We start from the raw sequence: 14,628 nt of genomic DNA on the forward strand, positions 1-14,628 counted from the left end.
GGTTAGAAAGAAGTTGTCACAGTTAAGAAAGATGATAAAAACCCGAACTAGGCCGGGCACAGTGGCTCACGCCTGTAATCCTAGCACTCTGGGAGGCCGAGGCGGGTGGATCACTCAAGGTCAGGAGTTCGAGACCAGCCTGAGCAATGAGCGAGACCTCGTCTCTACTAAAAATAGAAAGAAATTATCTGGCCAACTAAAATATATATAGAAAAAAAAAAATTAGCCGGGCATGGTGGCGCATGCCTGTAGTCCCAGCTACTCCGGAGGCTGAGGCAGGAGGATCGCTTGAGCTCAGGCGTTTGAGGTTGCTGTGAGCTAGGCTGACGCCACGGCACTCACTCTAGCCTGGGCAACAAAGCGACACTCTGTCTCAAAAAAAAAAAAAAAAAAAAAAAACCCGAACTAAAGATGGGGGGCAGTGAGGGGCAGAGAAAAGGGAGAAAATGCCACAAATATTTATAAAGAGTAATATCCACAGGACTGAGTTGCAAATGGGTAGAGGAGGTGACGGGACCGGGGGGAGGAGGGCACCGTGAGTGACAGGTACAGGGAAAGGGACGCACGATGAAATCCACTTTAGACAAGCTGAAGTCGAGATGCCTGTGCGACAGGGACTAGAAAAGTCCCGTGGGCAGGGGGATAAAAGGACTCGGGGCTCAGGAAACGTTAGAGTTTCAGGCTGGAAGATCACTTGGGTGGCCATCAGCATTTTAGCCATTGAAGCTTCAAGCAAAGATGAGGTCACCAGGGACAGGCAAGGAAGGAGAATGGATGGTTGATACGGGGGCCCGGGGAAAGCGCAGAAAAGAACCTCCCACGCAGTTTAAGGCGCGTCCACAGAGGGAGGAGAAGACCCAGATGACAGAGGACAGCGTTTCAGGTGAGGGTGGGCAACAGTGTCAAATGCCACCGAGAGCGTCGCAGGAGTATTCCTCCGATGCATGGGTTAGGAGTCCACCAGCGGCTGGGGAGAGTGGGTGGGAGGACAGGAAAGCACAGAGTGTTTACCTGCTTCTGTCCCCAGAGCTTTAGCTGTGAAGGAACAAGAAAGTGGTAATTACAGAAGGCGCAGGAGTAAAGAAGGGTTTGTTTTGCTCTAAGCTGGAAAGGCCTAAATGTAGCTTTAGACAATCAGAAAAGAGCTGCCGAGTGACAGGGGAAAGGTTTAAGGTAACCAAAAGGAGAAAAGGGTGCAGATGGAGGGCGAAGGGAAAAACACCTTCTTCTACGAGATCCCAGGCAGAGAGGTAAATGGGGGGTGGGGTTTTTGTTTATTTTGGAGCCACTTTTAGGTAAAAGTACTGAGAAAATTCACACCTGGCTCTTCTTCTCTGAAAGGTACAAAGCAACGTTCAAGGCCTCAGAGCAAGCCGTAGAGCCACCAAGACCAAAATTGAGTGTTAATCACCCTCTAATTTGAATCATCTGTCCCATGCCTCGTATTTGAATATCTGCATGATTCATCAGAGAATACGCAGAAAAGCAGAGATGTCTGATCTCAGGAAAACAGAGTGCTCTGGGCACTGTAAATGAAAGTGTTACACAAGACATCATTACTCCACAGAAACCATGCTCTGTGACAGACGCAGCCCTGGAACCAGCAGCCAGGGGCGCGGGTGTCATGCCCCTGTGTCTGCCACTTACTAGCTTAAATCATTAAACTTCTTAGGGACTCAGTTCCATGGCATGTAAAATGGTGTCTGTGCCAAGTGCCCTACTTAACTCACAAGGTTGCTGTGACAATCAAGAGAGAAACAAATAAGCAGGTGCTTTGGAAATTAAAGGCGGGGGAGGGGAGGCATGTAAAATATTTCAGAGTGGATACATTTTTACGAAGCAAACCATTTACACCAGAGATTGCCAGGCTGTGGGGCCGCTGCTATCCAGGAGTGAGCTCCGCCCCCCCCGCCCCCCCCCCCCCCCCCCGCTCCTGCACCACCAGGCGGGGGGTGGGGAGGGGAACATTGAAGGGGGGGAACACTGAAGGGGGTGTGTAACATCTTGGCAAACCAAATGTTGGCTTTTCATTTATTTATTTCTAATGTTTTCTTCAGGTATTAAATCTTGGGGGCTTTATTTACCTAGATCATCTTAACCGGGCATTCATGGGCCCCTTGATCTGCTCCCACCTGTATTCCTAAAGTAAATAACAGGTTAATAACATGCTCAGAGTCTTCCTGCTTCTCCAACATCATGAATCCCTCATTTTGACAGCCCTCTGTCCAAATTCTGGCTCCTTCTTAAAGCCCCGTTCAAATTTCAACTCACTCCCTCGCACCCACGGCTGCCTCCTGAGCGCTCACCAAGTGCAAGGCACGGTTGGTGCTGTGCTCTCCACGTGGGCCACCTCCGTCCATCAGACCCTCCTCGCAGACGAAGGCACTGGTCACACCGTGAGGCTCAAGTCCTCGCTCAAAGTCTCGCAGAGCTGTAACTCCATGTGGTGCTGCCCGCTGCGAGGCCAACGTCATTTCTTCCTGTCATTAACGGTTCTGGTTTTTGTCTAAACTACTCAGTAAGTAACCAAAGAACTTCAGAGCCGGGCCCCATGTTGCCAAGCAGGCTCACCCCTGCCTGAGCCCAGTTCCCTGTGTCTCATCCACAGGCTCATGGTTGTCCGGCCTCTGTGTCTTCTCTCTCCCTACACTGCTGGCTTGGATGCACTTTCACCAATACCCAAAGTGCTTCAAATGACAACTCAAAAAAACGAAAAAACAAACAAACAAACAAAAAAAAAACCAACACCGAAAAAAAAAAAAAAAAACCCAAAAAACAAAACAAAACCCAAAGCACAGCCTTCTCTTTTGAAAGGAGACACAGGGCGTGGACTCTGGAGCCGGACTACGTGGGTCAGGATCCCAGATCCACCAGCGAGGTCTCGGGGAGTGAGGACAAATCAATCTCTGTCCTGTAAATCCCTGAGTAAAACAGGACAATAGCGCCTACCCCATAGACCATCGTGAGGATCAAATGAGTCAGTACGTAGAAAGCCTTTTAGAGTTTCCACCGTCAGGTGGACAGAGGACCGTGCCAGCATTACTATTATTAATAGCTCCACGTTACTTTTTCATGCTGAATATACTTTGCATTTTTAGGCTACATCGTAATAAATTTACTATACATGTGTCTTTCTCTCCCGTTAGCTTCCTTTATATCCAGGTTCAAGTATGGGTCGACCGAAAAGAACGTGAAAATGTGAATCCTTCTGTGGCTAAATTACTCCCGACAGGAAAGTTTTTTAACATTTTGTAAGAATGGTGAGATTATTTGATAATGGGAAGAAGAATTTTTTTCACAAGTTCACATGTTCTCAAGCCTGAAAAAAATGTTGCGAGTAACACAGGAAAATCTAATTATACCACAGAATTCTATTTTTAAAATTTGTAAAATGCAACAGACAAATATTGGCTTTGGGGTATTTTAAATTGGAGCTCTAAGAACAAGGAGAATCCACAAAGCTTGAGATTGTAAGAATGACTCAAAAAAGAGAAACACAGAATGCTTTCCTCTCTTAATTCAAAGCTCCACATTCTTGTCCACTATGAAATCTCAGAGTTCCTTTATTTGTAAATTGGAACAAAAAACCCAAGGTGATTTATCCAAAGGCCAGAGCTAGAAATAGGACCTCTAATTACTTAAATACTGAGGCCCCTAGATTAAAACATTAAATCTCAAAATCCTTCAGCCAAAGGGATTAAACAGATTAGAATGGGGCTTGACAAATTACCACGGGGTTAGGGGAAAAAATGCAGAGAAAGTAGGCCGAATTTAAACAGGGAACGGAATGAAGTTTAAGAGAAAACTAACAGTGGTTGTGGACCTCGAACCTCTGTGGGGGGAAAAACTGTCAATCTAGTGATTTCAATAATTAAAGAAAAGAACAAAATCCACGTAAAAACAGTTGCTTATAGCGTTCTACATGCAAAACTAACCTCGGAAAATAATCATTTTCAAATCGTTCTTGGCAACTGGAGAGAAGAAACCCAAGACCAAAAAAATAAGCTTATGATAACACGAACCAGGATCCTCTCCTAGGAGGAATTCTATGTAAACATCTCGTGAGTCCTAGTCATCCCCACCAAAACAGCCAAGATCAAAATTGCTAACTCAAATCATAGACAGGGCTCCCCTTGGAGTATCTGGTTTTCTGTACCTGAAGATTATCGGCTGGCTCAAAATAAAACACAATTAATCTAGAGAGGAACTAAGATGACTTGAGTGGCCACGTGAGAGCCCAGACAAGCACACGCAGCCTGGAGACTCAAAAGAGTCGAATGTCTGTATCTTGGCAAAGTCACAACATGAGAGACCCATGGGGAGATCCAATAACCATCCACAAACATCTCAAGTGTGAAAAAAACGAGGAGGAACAAGGAATTTCTTCTCCTGGTACCAAATGTACTTCTGGCATTTTCAAGAAGGAATAGAAAGTAAAAAACACAACGAAAACAATTCCAATTAATACCACCCAAGCAGTTCTTCCAGTTTTCATTTCACCCTTTCCTCTTGGTCTGCTATGCTGGGTAGTAGCTTTGTACTAGCTCAATTCTAGCAATTTTAGAGCTTTTCAAAATTATTTTGTCTGTATTACTCAAAATGTTTCCCTCATAGCTTAAAGTGCTTCTTCAAACAATTACAAGATTCCAGAAATTAAAGGTGGTTCCCTCTACCTCTACTCAGCTCTAACTCTTTCTGATGACACCGATAATCTCACTTTTCATCTGAATTCTCCAGTTTGTAAATACTAGCTCAAAGGAAGGGGGGAAAAAAAAGAAAGCCAAAACATAGTATAGAGGCAAAACAAAACAGTCTACAGGCCCAATCTAGCCCTCAGGCTGCTGCCTGTTTGCAGCTTCTGCTCTAAAAGATGCATCAGTCACTTGCTACTATTTAAAAAAAAAAAAAAGAAAAGAAATTCCGCCCAGAGACAGGGTCTCACTATGCTGCTCAGGCTGGTCTCAAACTCCTGCCTCAAGCAATCCTCCCGCCTCAGCCCCCAGAGTAGCTTAGACTTACAGGCACATGCTGAAGCCAGCTCTGTTCTTAAACTTCTATATGTAGATCTTTTCAAGTCTACAATTTGGCGAGGCTCTAAGCAGACACAGATGACTTACTCCTTGTGCTTTCCTGTAGGTGGCTGGGAAGCTGCTCCAGGCACCCAGCACCAGCGGGGAATCGAGCACACAGGTAACCGTGCCTTGCTATGGATTTCCTAACCGACCACTGTAGGTCTGCCCAAGCTCACTGGGCTCCAGCTCATGGAACACAATCTAAATTTGCTCTATTCTAGCAAAGTTACTGTAACAGAAACATTTTTAGAAACGAGAAACTAAGAAGCTAGATAAGATGGTATCAGAATCTTCTATTTTCCCCACAAGCTTGAAAATGTCGGGGACAGAAGAACGGAAAACATGAGCTGCGGGGCGGGGGGGAGGAGGAGAGCTCCCCATCCGCATCTCTGCCCTGCAGCTGCTCTGACGTCCTACTGAGGACTAAAGGCCCCATCGATTCAGCAGGGTCTTGGGCCAGAGACACACAGGGGGCTGCCGGAGCCACTGGGAAGGGGCCCCTCTCTAACGCCCTGTGGCCTCTCAGCTCTTCCGGAACAGGTGTCATTTCCAGGCTATAGAATGAACTTCACGAGAATCCCAGTAACAGACTCCTCAGCCCACCTAGGGTACGGCCTGGGAATTCAACAACTAACAATTTGTACTGCTAACAGGTGATTCGGATGTGCTGCCAAGTTTCAGAATGAATGAAAAATTCCCTTTGATCCACGGTGCTGGGCTCACAACCCAGGAGGACTTTTTGCAACAGTCTCTGGCCGTCCATGGCGCAAGCCATTGGCACACGCTGTCCCCTCAGCCTGGAATAACGACACTGCTCAACCCCCAGCACCCCGCGCCACGGTCACTCCCATCACCCCCAGAGCTCTCTCTCACAGTGCTCCTCGGAGACCGCTCCCCCGAGCTCCTCAGCGCCGAGTCACAATCCTCTCTTACTGATCCTATTATAACCGCTTCTGGTGTCCCTTACGGCACTTGTCAAACTTCTTACGCACTGATCTGAGCCATTATTGGAATAATGTCAGTTTCTAACCGAACAGGTTAAGGTCCACGAGGACGGGAACCACCATCTGGTTTTGCCCATCACTGTGACCCCCTCCCTGGCACACACAACACGACAGGTGCTCAAGATATTTTGGTTAAAAGTTGCTGAACGGATGATGTACATGTGAGAGGAGGAGCTACTTAACGACGTTTTGCACCAGCAGATGGACCGTTGTACACACAGCAGTAAACCCCCGGTTTAGATCATTTTATAACAGGGAAGTCCTCTTTCTTGAGGTTTAAGATAACAGGACAGCTAAATACGGAAGTAGGAAAGAATGCACATGTGAATACGAACTGAATCACTATCACACAGTTTTCCACTGCGGGTGAGTCTGTACGGTTGTTAGGCTGGTGGTTTACTGAAAATGCAAGGCTCAGCTTAAGCGCTGCCGTGCATCAAAGGGGTCCAACGATGAATTCACAGTTGCAGGTGACACTTGGGTCTTGGAAATGAGGTGCAAGCATTTGGTAACAAAACATTCCGGCATGCTGTCATGAGAGGCCACAACGAAAAGGGCGGTTGTTTTTTGCACAAATCGGTCAAAAATCAGAGCTCTTGGTTTTCCTGGTCGTCTCCGTCTCAGTAGCTCCTATCATCCCCCTATCCTTACCTTTCAAATAAAAAACCTACCCAGCCTTCTTTGATGCCTCACTTTCCCTCATTCCAGGCCACTCCCATCTCCAACCACAAAGCCCCCTCAGTTCCCTGCCTAATATACCCAGAATTTGTCCTCTTCTCACCATGTCCACGGCCACTGTCCTACTCCAAGACACCACCCAATCTCTCACCTCCCAGCTGGCCTCCCTGCCTCCACCCCTGCCCTCCAATCCATTCTCCATCTAGGAGCCAGAGGGGCCGCTTTCCAAAAAGAAAGCAGACCTGTCACTCCCCAGCTCAAATTTCCCCATCCACACTTAAACGTCACCTCCGCAAAGGGCCCTTTCCTGGCCACCCTGTTTGAAGCAGCCTCCTCTGGTGGCCAACATAGTGCCTGGCACACGGTACGGATTTAATGCCAATTTTTTGAATGGGTAAAGAAGAAAATAAAGGAGGAAGTATGAAAGAAACTTTGGAGTTGAGAAACAGACGCAGGCAACGAAACCAACTATATTCCACAAGGCTCTGCTGCAGGTTCAGTCTGAGTGGCAAAGTTCAACTCTTCTGGTCAAAAATGCATCTCTCCACCATCACCTGCTACCAAACGACAAGTCAAAGGTAGAAAGATCAAAGAACTGTCAGTTCTAGCTCTGGATCTGATACTAACTACAACTTTTGGCCAAGTGAGGTGACTTCACCCTTTTAGACCTTATTTGCAAAATGAAAGGGCTGTATGTTCAGCTTTAAAATGCTAATATTTTAAATTCAGTATACAATTTGGTATACCCATCTCTGCTTATTCCATTTCTCCTTTTCAATAAAACGCCTTCCATAAAATAGATCCTATATCTAAAACTGGTATCTAGGTGCACCACCGCAAGCCCCAGCCTCAGGGTTCTCTCTCTCTCATTTGTTATCTCTGGATAGAAAAGAGGGATATAAAGAAATCTCAACCTTCCAACTGGACAGCCCATCTCTGATGCGACAATTCTACAGCTGGAAACTGGACGTGAGACCCTGAGTTCCGGCCCTGCCCTCAGACTGGTCATTTCACACGCTCTACCTACATCTTCCAGCTGACACAAAACTACAACTGATGCTCCCAGAGAAAACCAAGCACAGATTTTTGTGGTCCAGGCCTCGACTTAGTCAGAATATTGACCTTTCGATAATTTTTTCCTTTAGGATCTTAGGGGAAAAAAAGTTTTTTTAACTGTGAGAATGACTTATCCCAGAAAACAGTATCATTCTTTTTTTTTTTTTTTTTTTTTTTGTTGAGACAGAGTCTCACTTTGTTGCCCAGGCTAGAGTGAGTGCCGTGGCGTCAGCTTAGCTCACAGCAACCTCAAACTCCTGGGCTCAAGCGATCCTCCTGTCTCAGCCTCCCGAGTAGCTGGGACTACAGGCATGCGCCACTATGCCCGGCTAATTTTTTCTATATAGATTTTTAGGTGTCCATATAATGTGTTTCTATTTTTAGTAGAGACGGGGTCTCGCTCAGGCTGGTCTCGAACTCCTGACCTTGAGCAATCCACCCGCCTCGGCCTCCCAGAGTGCTAGGATTACAGGCGTGAGCCACCGCGCCCGGCCTAGTATCATTCTTTAGGGTACCAACTAAAACAGAAAACCAAACATTTCCCATGAGAGTAGCACAAGGGATCCACACTTAGAAGGAACCCCCACCCCCACTCCCCAAAGGTGACCATCCTGTTTGGGCTCATTTTAAAAAAAATACTATTTCAGAGAAACAGTGGGGAGGTGGGGCAATGAAATAAACGGCAGAACTCCACCATCCTCACAGTAGGAGTGCCAGGAAAGAGACTTCCCTTAGGACCACTAAAGCAAATAAAGCCAAACCCCTCAGCCACCTCCACCCCTTTTCTCAGCTCAACCAACAGCCAGCTTCCTCTTCTGCCCCTCATTCTCCAGCTTTCCACCCCAGCTGCAAAGAGAACCCCAGCTATTGCTAATGTTCTGGTCTACAGTCGAAGTTTACCTGCTCTGGGTTGAATTCCCTGCTTTTTTTGGTCCTCTGTCTCCATACTTTCCTTGGTTCACCAGAATATTAAAAGTTGAGATTTTAAATTCAATCCGTATTTTAAAAATCTTTCAAAAAAAAAAATACCCATTTTGTTGGGTGTGTGAACAGAAAATTAATGCTCCATTTGTGAAATGTGAGAAATTCATTAAAAGAGCTAAATCAAATCCCACAGCTAGCCAGAAAGCACCAATACCCCTGCTTCCCAGACTGACTCCCCCTTCATTCCAGACTCCTGGCTCCTAAGTGCCCCCCACACACACACACACGGGCCACCCAGAACCCCCCTCTGCCTGACCCCTCAGGTCCACCCTCCCGCTCACCAGCAGTGCCCCGGGGCTCCCAGGCAGTTGGCACGGCAGCTGCCACTGGCAAGAGAACGCTGGCAGAGCCCGGAGGAAGCCCTCCCGTTAAAAGGAATGCTGACTGCAAACAGAGGCGGCAGATGAAAGGTTTACAGCTACTCAACTGTTGACGGCAGATGCGTTTGCGCCAAGAAAGCCCCACTCTCCAATCGCCAAATTTCTGGAGGATTTTGTTCCTCAGAAAATACGCAAAGGCCATCTAACATAGTCCTATGTATGAAACATATATCAAATATGAGGGGCTTTAAGACCTTGGAGAAATCTTAACTCAGCTTATTCTTCCCCCTCCCCCACCTGCCCCCAGCAGTAAGTTAACCAGGATCCTCTCCCCAGACAATCTACTGGGAAACCAACCTACCGGCTGCATTGACTTGGGCTCACTGTCTGAAGGCGGACATCTGAAACTTTCTCTGAGCACCTAGTACCAGATAGTTTGTATTCAATTGTTTCCTATTTGTTTCACGAGTGTAGACCCATCTCTACACTACACACCGTCATCTCTCCTGGGACAGGGACCCCTACTTCCTTGGCATCCAGCCTTAGCCATACGGCTGGGTGTTTGGTAGACAATGCAAATATACTTGCTAATTTGTCTTATAGTCATTCAAAAGCATTTTTTTTTTTTTTTAGTTTTTCTGTAAAGGATATTAAACTGTTCTTTCTCTGCAAACTAAGAACATACACTTAGCCCTATTTAATAAACAAAGCAAAGAAACCCTCATTAAGTTCTTTATTGTCTGAATCGGAAGACAGGCTGGCTGACCATTCTGAGAGGGGACCTCACTTCGCCACCACACAGCTCCCCATCCCCACCCTCCATCCCTGCACAGAATGTCCACAAATGGCACCCGGCACTGAATCTGCATAAATTAGGGTCAAAGGTACGGTTCCGCCCTCTTGATCATTTCTGCCATTTGCTTTCCTCCCCCTTTCTCGTTTTTCCTCAGCCCTCAAACAAGTCACATTCTGGAGACATCTGGGGGTACTCACAGCTGAAGAGCTAACTGAGGACAGAACCCCAACCTCCTTTTCCAAACCAAAAGCTGACACCAGAAACAAACAGATTTTCCTCCTTGAAGATAAGGGTTATCTCTCCAGGTAAGGATGCTGAAAGTTCTCCTTGGTTTTGTTTTTTTAACCCTAAGGAATTTTACCTTCTGGCATTATGTAAGATTGGTCTCTGGAAGGCACGAATATCTTTGAGCAATGGATATGCAAATTAGAATGTTTATACAATACATGCAATAAAACACAGAATTTCCATTAACAGATAAGTTTTAAAATTCCCCTCAAACATTTCACTCTGTACTACTATTAATTTTGGAGAAGCTGGTACTATTTTAAAATTTAGGTGATAGGATATATGCTCGGATGCTCCTCATTGAAACATAATGCTGCCTTTTATCGAAGGAGTAGAAATTTTCTTCTTGGCTTAAAAAAATACAGTATTTAGGTTACTTTTAAAACCCACAGTTGAATTCTGTATTCTATTTGTGACTCAGTCTCAAATGAGAGATCATCATACACCCAACTCTTCTTTGTCAGGTGGTAAATAAAAAATTAGAACAGAACTTTAGTTTCAAAGATCCTTATAATTTATAGGGAACAAATCTTAAAAATAACAATAATAAAAAAAAAAACTTTGCCTTCAACATTTTATCCTGTTGTTTTTACTTTTTTTATGGTTTAAATCTCAGGAAAAACTAACTGGGGCTGAAGAAGTGTTAACCAAAAGTGTTTTTTTTTTTCCCTTCACATTATTAAGCCAGGATCCCCCTGAGACAAAGACAGCTCAAAACCCTTCTGAAACTTTCTGGTAATAAATATGTTCTCTACCTTGACTGAGTTGTAGGTTCTACAGGTGTGTATGTTTTTCCCTTTGGCTTTGGGATGGATCTTGAGTTTTTTGCGGAATCCTAAAGCCAAAAAAGAACGCCTCCACCCCAAAGCCAGGGATTCACCATCCTCGTTCTTCAGGCACTTCCACCTCAAACCTGTCTTCAGACTGGAGTCGTCCAAGATAAGAAATCCCACTCACCTCAACCGACTGAGAAGGCATCTTCAGTTTGGTGAGCTTGGCTTTGGCGGGCGCTTTCAAGTCGGCCTTCTCGAAGGCCTGCTGCCGGTAGTCCTCCGGCGGCGGTTTCAGCTCCGGGGACTCGCTGGGGGCCTGGTCCTGGCCGTCCATGGGCCGGACGTAGGCCGTGGGCTTCTGCTGCATCGCCACGCTTTTCGAGGGGAGGGAGGGCGGCGGAAACGTCTGAGAGGGCGGCTGGGGAGGGGCGGCCCCGAGGCTGGCAACGGCCACCGAACTGTCTTCGGGGGCCTCCTTCTCGTGGACCTTCACGGCCAGGTCCTTGGGAGATTTGGCTGGGCAGTAGCCTTTGCTGTTACTGTTACCGCTGTGACCCTTGCTGCCTCCCTGGGTTCTGGTGAGAGTCTGCTGGTTGGAATGTACAGGTGACAGCGGGGGTACTGGGGAAGGCAGAGAGGAGATCAAGGGAGAAAGCGCCCTCTCGGGAGCCAAGTCTGTCACTGGAGCACAGTGATCTCCGTCAGCTCTGCGGTCACCCTTCTTGTGATGCTGAGAGCTGTATGCCTCCTGGGCGAGGCGGTCCTGAGTCAGGTGCTGGCTGTCCGGCGGGCCATAGTTTTTGGCATGGAGACTTGGCATTGGTTCCATTCGCGGCTGCGCCATCTTTGGATTGTGCCTAATGGTACCAGCGGGAAGTGGTCCGGAGGCAGGAGTGTGGATGGACTGGTGGTGCACACTGGCGTGGAAGGAGTGGGATGGAATGCTGCTCCCCTTGTCGGGAATCAAAGGATATCTCGGCTTTCCCAGCCTGTTTTCAGAAGCATCCAGGCGATGAGTGTGGGGCTTGGTACTAAGGAACTCTTTTACTTCTTCGTAGTTCCCCAGCATGTTCTGTATGCGACTAGACAGCTCATCACCTTTTGCTGTCTGGAAAAAAAGACAGCAGAGTTAGAAAATAATTTAAAAAAAAAAAAAAAAAAAAAGAAAAAGAAATTTAAGGAAAATTACCATTTAATAAACTATGTTACATAACATCATCAAGGGGGAAAAAATCCTCAATTTAATGTGTAACATAGAATTTAATGTGCAGTTTTAACTCAATTCCTCTGTTGAAAAGCCTGTCATGGAGACATATTACTAATTATAGGAGACTAACATTACAAAAGAAAACCACAAACTTTGGCAATTCTGACTAACAACGTTCAAAGAATTTTCATATTTTGTTTTCAAAAACAATTTCTAAAATAAGTTATCTTATTTTCACAGCTGTGGTCCTTGTTCCAACTCAATTACACCGAATCGTTTCATCACCTTGCTCAGCATGGTGATAAATCAGACGTTCACCTTCTAGTATAAATACCTTGTAGGGCTCTCCAAAAAGGGGGATCTTTTCAGGAAATGCCTCTTTTTCTTGGTGAGCTTCCTGGTTTCGTCTTTCCTTCTCTCTAATTCGAAGCAGGTTTCTGTCATCATTGTACAAACTGTTTCAGATGCCGCAAAAGAACCAAAACAGTAAAATTTATCAGTATGTATCCAAGTTTTGCTGTGCATACGTACACGTGTGCAGGCGGGCGAGGACAGGTCTAGGAAGAAGCGATGACAAGGGCTCCAGTTTAACGACAGCTTAGGTCCCTGAACCCCCTCCTAGACTGAGGCCTCAGCCAATCAGCTGTGACCCTCCAGTCACTGTGGGTCCTGGCTCTGGAAACACAGGCATTCACACTCTGGGCTGCGGTCTCCAACACGGCTCAGGACCGACTCCAAACTGAACAGATTTTTATAGGCAGCGGTGGAACTGAGACAAGATTAACGATATTTTTACTTTCAAGCTTGCAAAATATGGGGTAGAGGTAGCAGCTTTTCATCTGAAGGAGTCAGCAGGATGTGAACTTTCAAAAGGCTGTTTTCCTGGATCAGTAGCGTGCATTTTGGAAGATTAAAATCAAAAGGCTTATTTCGTAATTAAAAGATTACCAGGTACCCAAAACAGCATTTACTTTCTTCTCAGCCTCCTCTCCTGGGAGTGTCTTGGCATGTAAACCCAAAAAAGATGACTTTTTATTTCTCATTTCGAATGTCAGGGATGAGAAAAGCCAACCACAGATGTCAGCTCTACCTGCAAAGACATTGTATAATCTGACTGCCCTACATAATCAACGTGAAATCGTATCCTCAATCACCAGCGCTGGCACCAAAGGGGTTAAAGTGCCTTCACTGAGAAGCAAATCGCAGAGGTGCAGACTGAAGGAGGTGCCTGTAGCCGGCACATTCTGGTCCCACTGCCAGCAACACAAGGCCACCCCCCAGGCCTCATGTACGACATATAACAAATAATGAAAATAAGAACTCTAAAAACACTTTTGTCTTCATAGACCTGCTTCTAGGGCATCTACTGAATCTTTTCCCCCAATGCCGTTTGAACAATGGGAAAACATTTAATGGTGTAGCCAAGACTGTAGGTACCTTTAGAAATCCCAGCCCCATGTCCGCCACCCTCCCCCACCCTCTGTCCTGGCCTCTGCTCTCTTGTGACTTCTCCTCTCTGACTTCCTCTGACAAGAGCCTACTGGTCTCCCTGCCTCCCCCACACCTTGTCCCTCTAATTCCACCTTCTCATGACAAGAAACCCTGTCTGAAGCCCTGGTTCTGCATGTCACTATCCGTATTTTAAAGTAACAAGCATTCGATGGCTCTTTACTACTGCGGAACAAACTCTACATCCTTGCTTTGGCATTAAAATCCCCCCCTAATCTAGTAGAGATCTAGTCTCTAGAAATCATCCCCCTGTCCCCCGCTGCAGGCCTGCCACCCACATTCTACTTGGTAGCGGTCATGTCTGTTCCCCAAACATACCTAGGAAGGCGGCCTCTTGCTCTAATCCCAGCATAGACTGTCTTTACTGAAAGAGAACCAGTTCTTCCGGGACCAGCTTGCCTAGGCAGTATGACTCTTACAAAGCATCTGTATTCCAGTCACACCAGACTCCTCCCCTGCTCCTCAGCGATATCCTAGACTTTGATGCTGCTTTCATTCCAGATTCCAAATTTCCACTGCCTCTCCCTGTCAAGCACAGCCCCCCATCCCTAATTTTCAGTTTACAGCAAGTCTCTGGAGTTATTCAAATGTCACCCACTCTAAAGCCTTCCTCCGATCCACCCAATATGTGCTAACTGACTCTCCCTCCTCCGCCCCTCTTTCTAGAATGTGAACTCCATCTGAACAAAACCTCTTATATTTCTCTCTCTTGGTGCTAAAGCATGGTACCTTTGCATAGCAAGCTACTCACTGAATATTTTTAACTTAAAAAACAGCCACTATGCTTATAGTATCTTTTTATAAATTTACAACTTTTTAGATTTAATTCTGGAAGGCACAGAAAAAAGCATTTTAAAAAATTATAACCATCGAAAATTGACCTGCTATTTCCATAGCCTTTCAATCTAAGGACCTAGCGGGTGAGGAGCCAGGCTACCAGA

The 14,628-nt window shown here is 46.1% G+C and overlaps 1 protein-coding gene across 3 annotated transcripts in view; it reads right to left on the minus strand.

Moving 5' to 3' along the window:
- AFF1 (ALF transcription elongation factor 1) overlaps window positions 1-14,628 on the minus strand; it is a 182,598-nt gene that overhangs the window by 76,708 nt on the left and 91,262 nt on the right. For all 3 annotated transcript variants that reach the window (XM_069485366.1, XM_069485365.1, XM_069485367.1), the window contains 2 exons: window positions 12,513-12,633; window positions 11,156-12,079 (listed from right to left, as the gene is read on the minus strand). In XM_069485366.1, coding sequence (XP_069341467.1) covers window positions 11,156-12,079; window positions 12,513-12,633 — 1,045 coding nt within the window. The remainder of the gene's footprint in view (window positions 1-11,155; window positions 12,080-12,512; window positions 12,634-14,628) is intronic.

Source organism: Eulemur rufifrons, chromosome 13, assembly GCF_041146395.1.
Source record: "Eulemur rufifrons isolate Redbay chromosome 13, OSU_ERuf_1, whole genome shotgun sequence".
NCBI classification, from domain to species: Eukaryota; Metazoa; Chordata; class Mammalia; order Primates; family Lemuridae; genus Eulemur; species Eulemur rufifrons.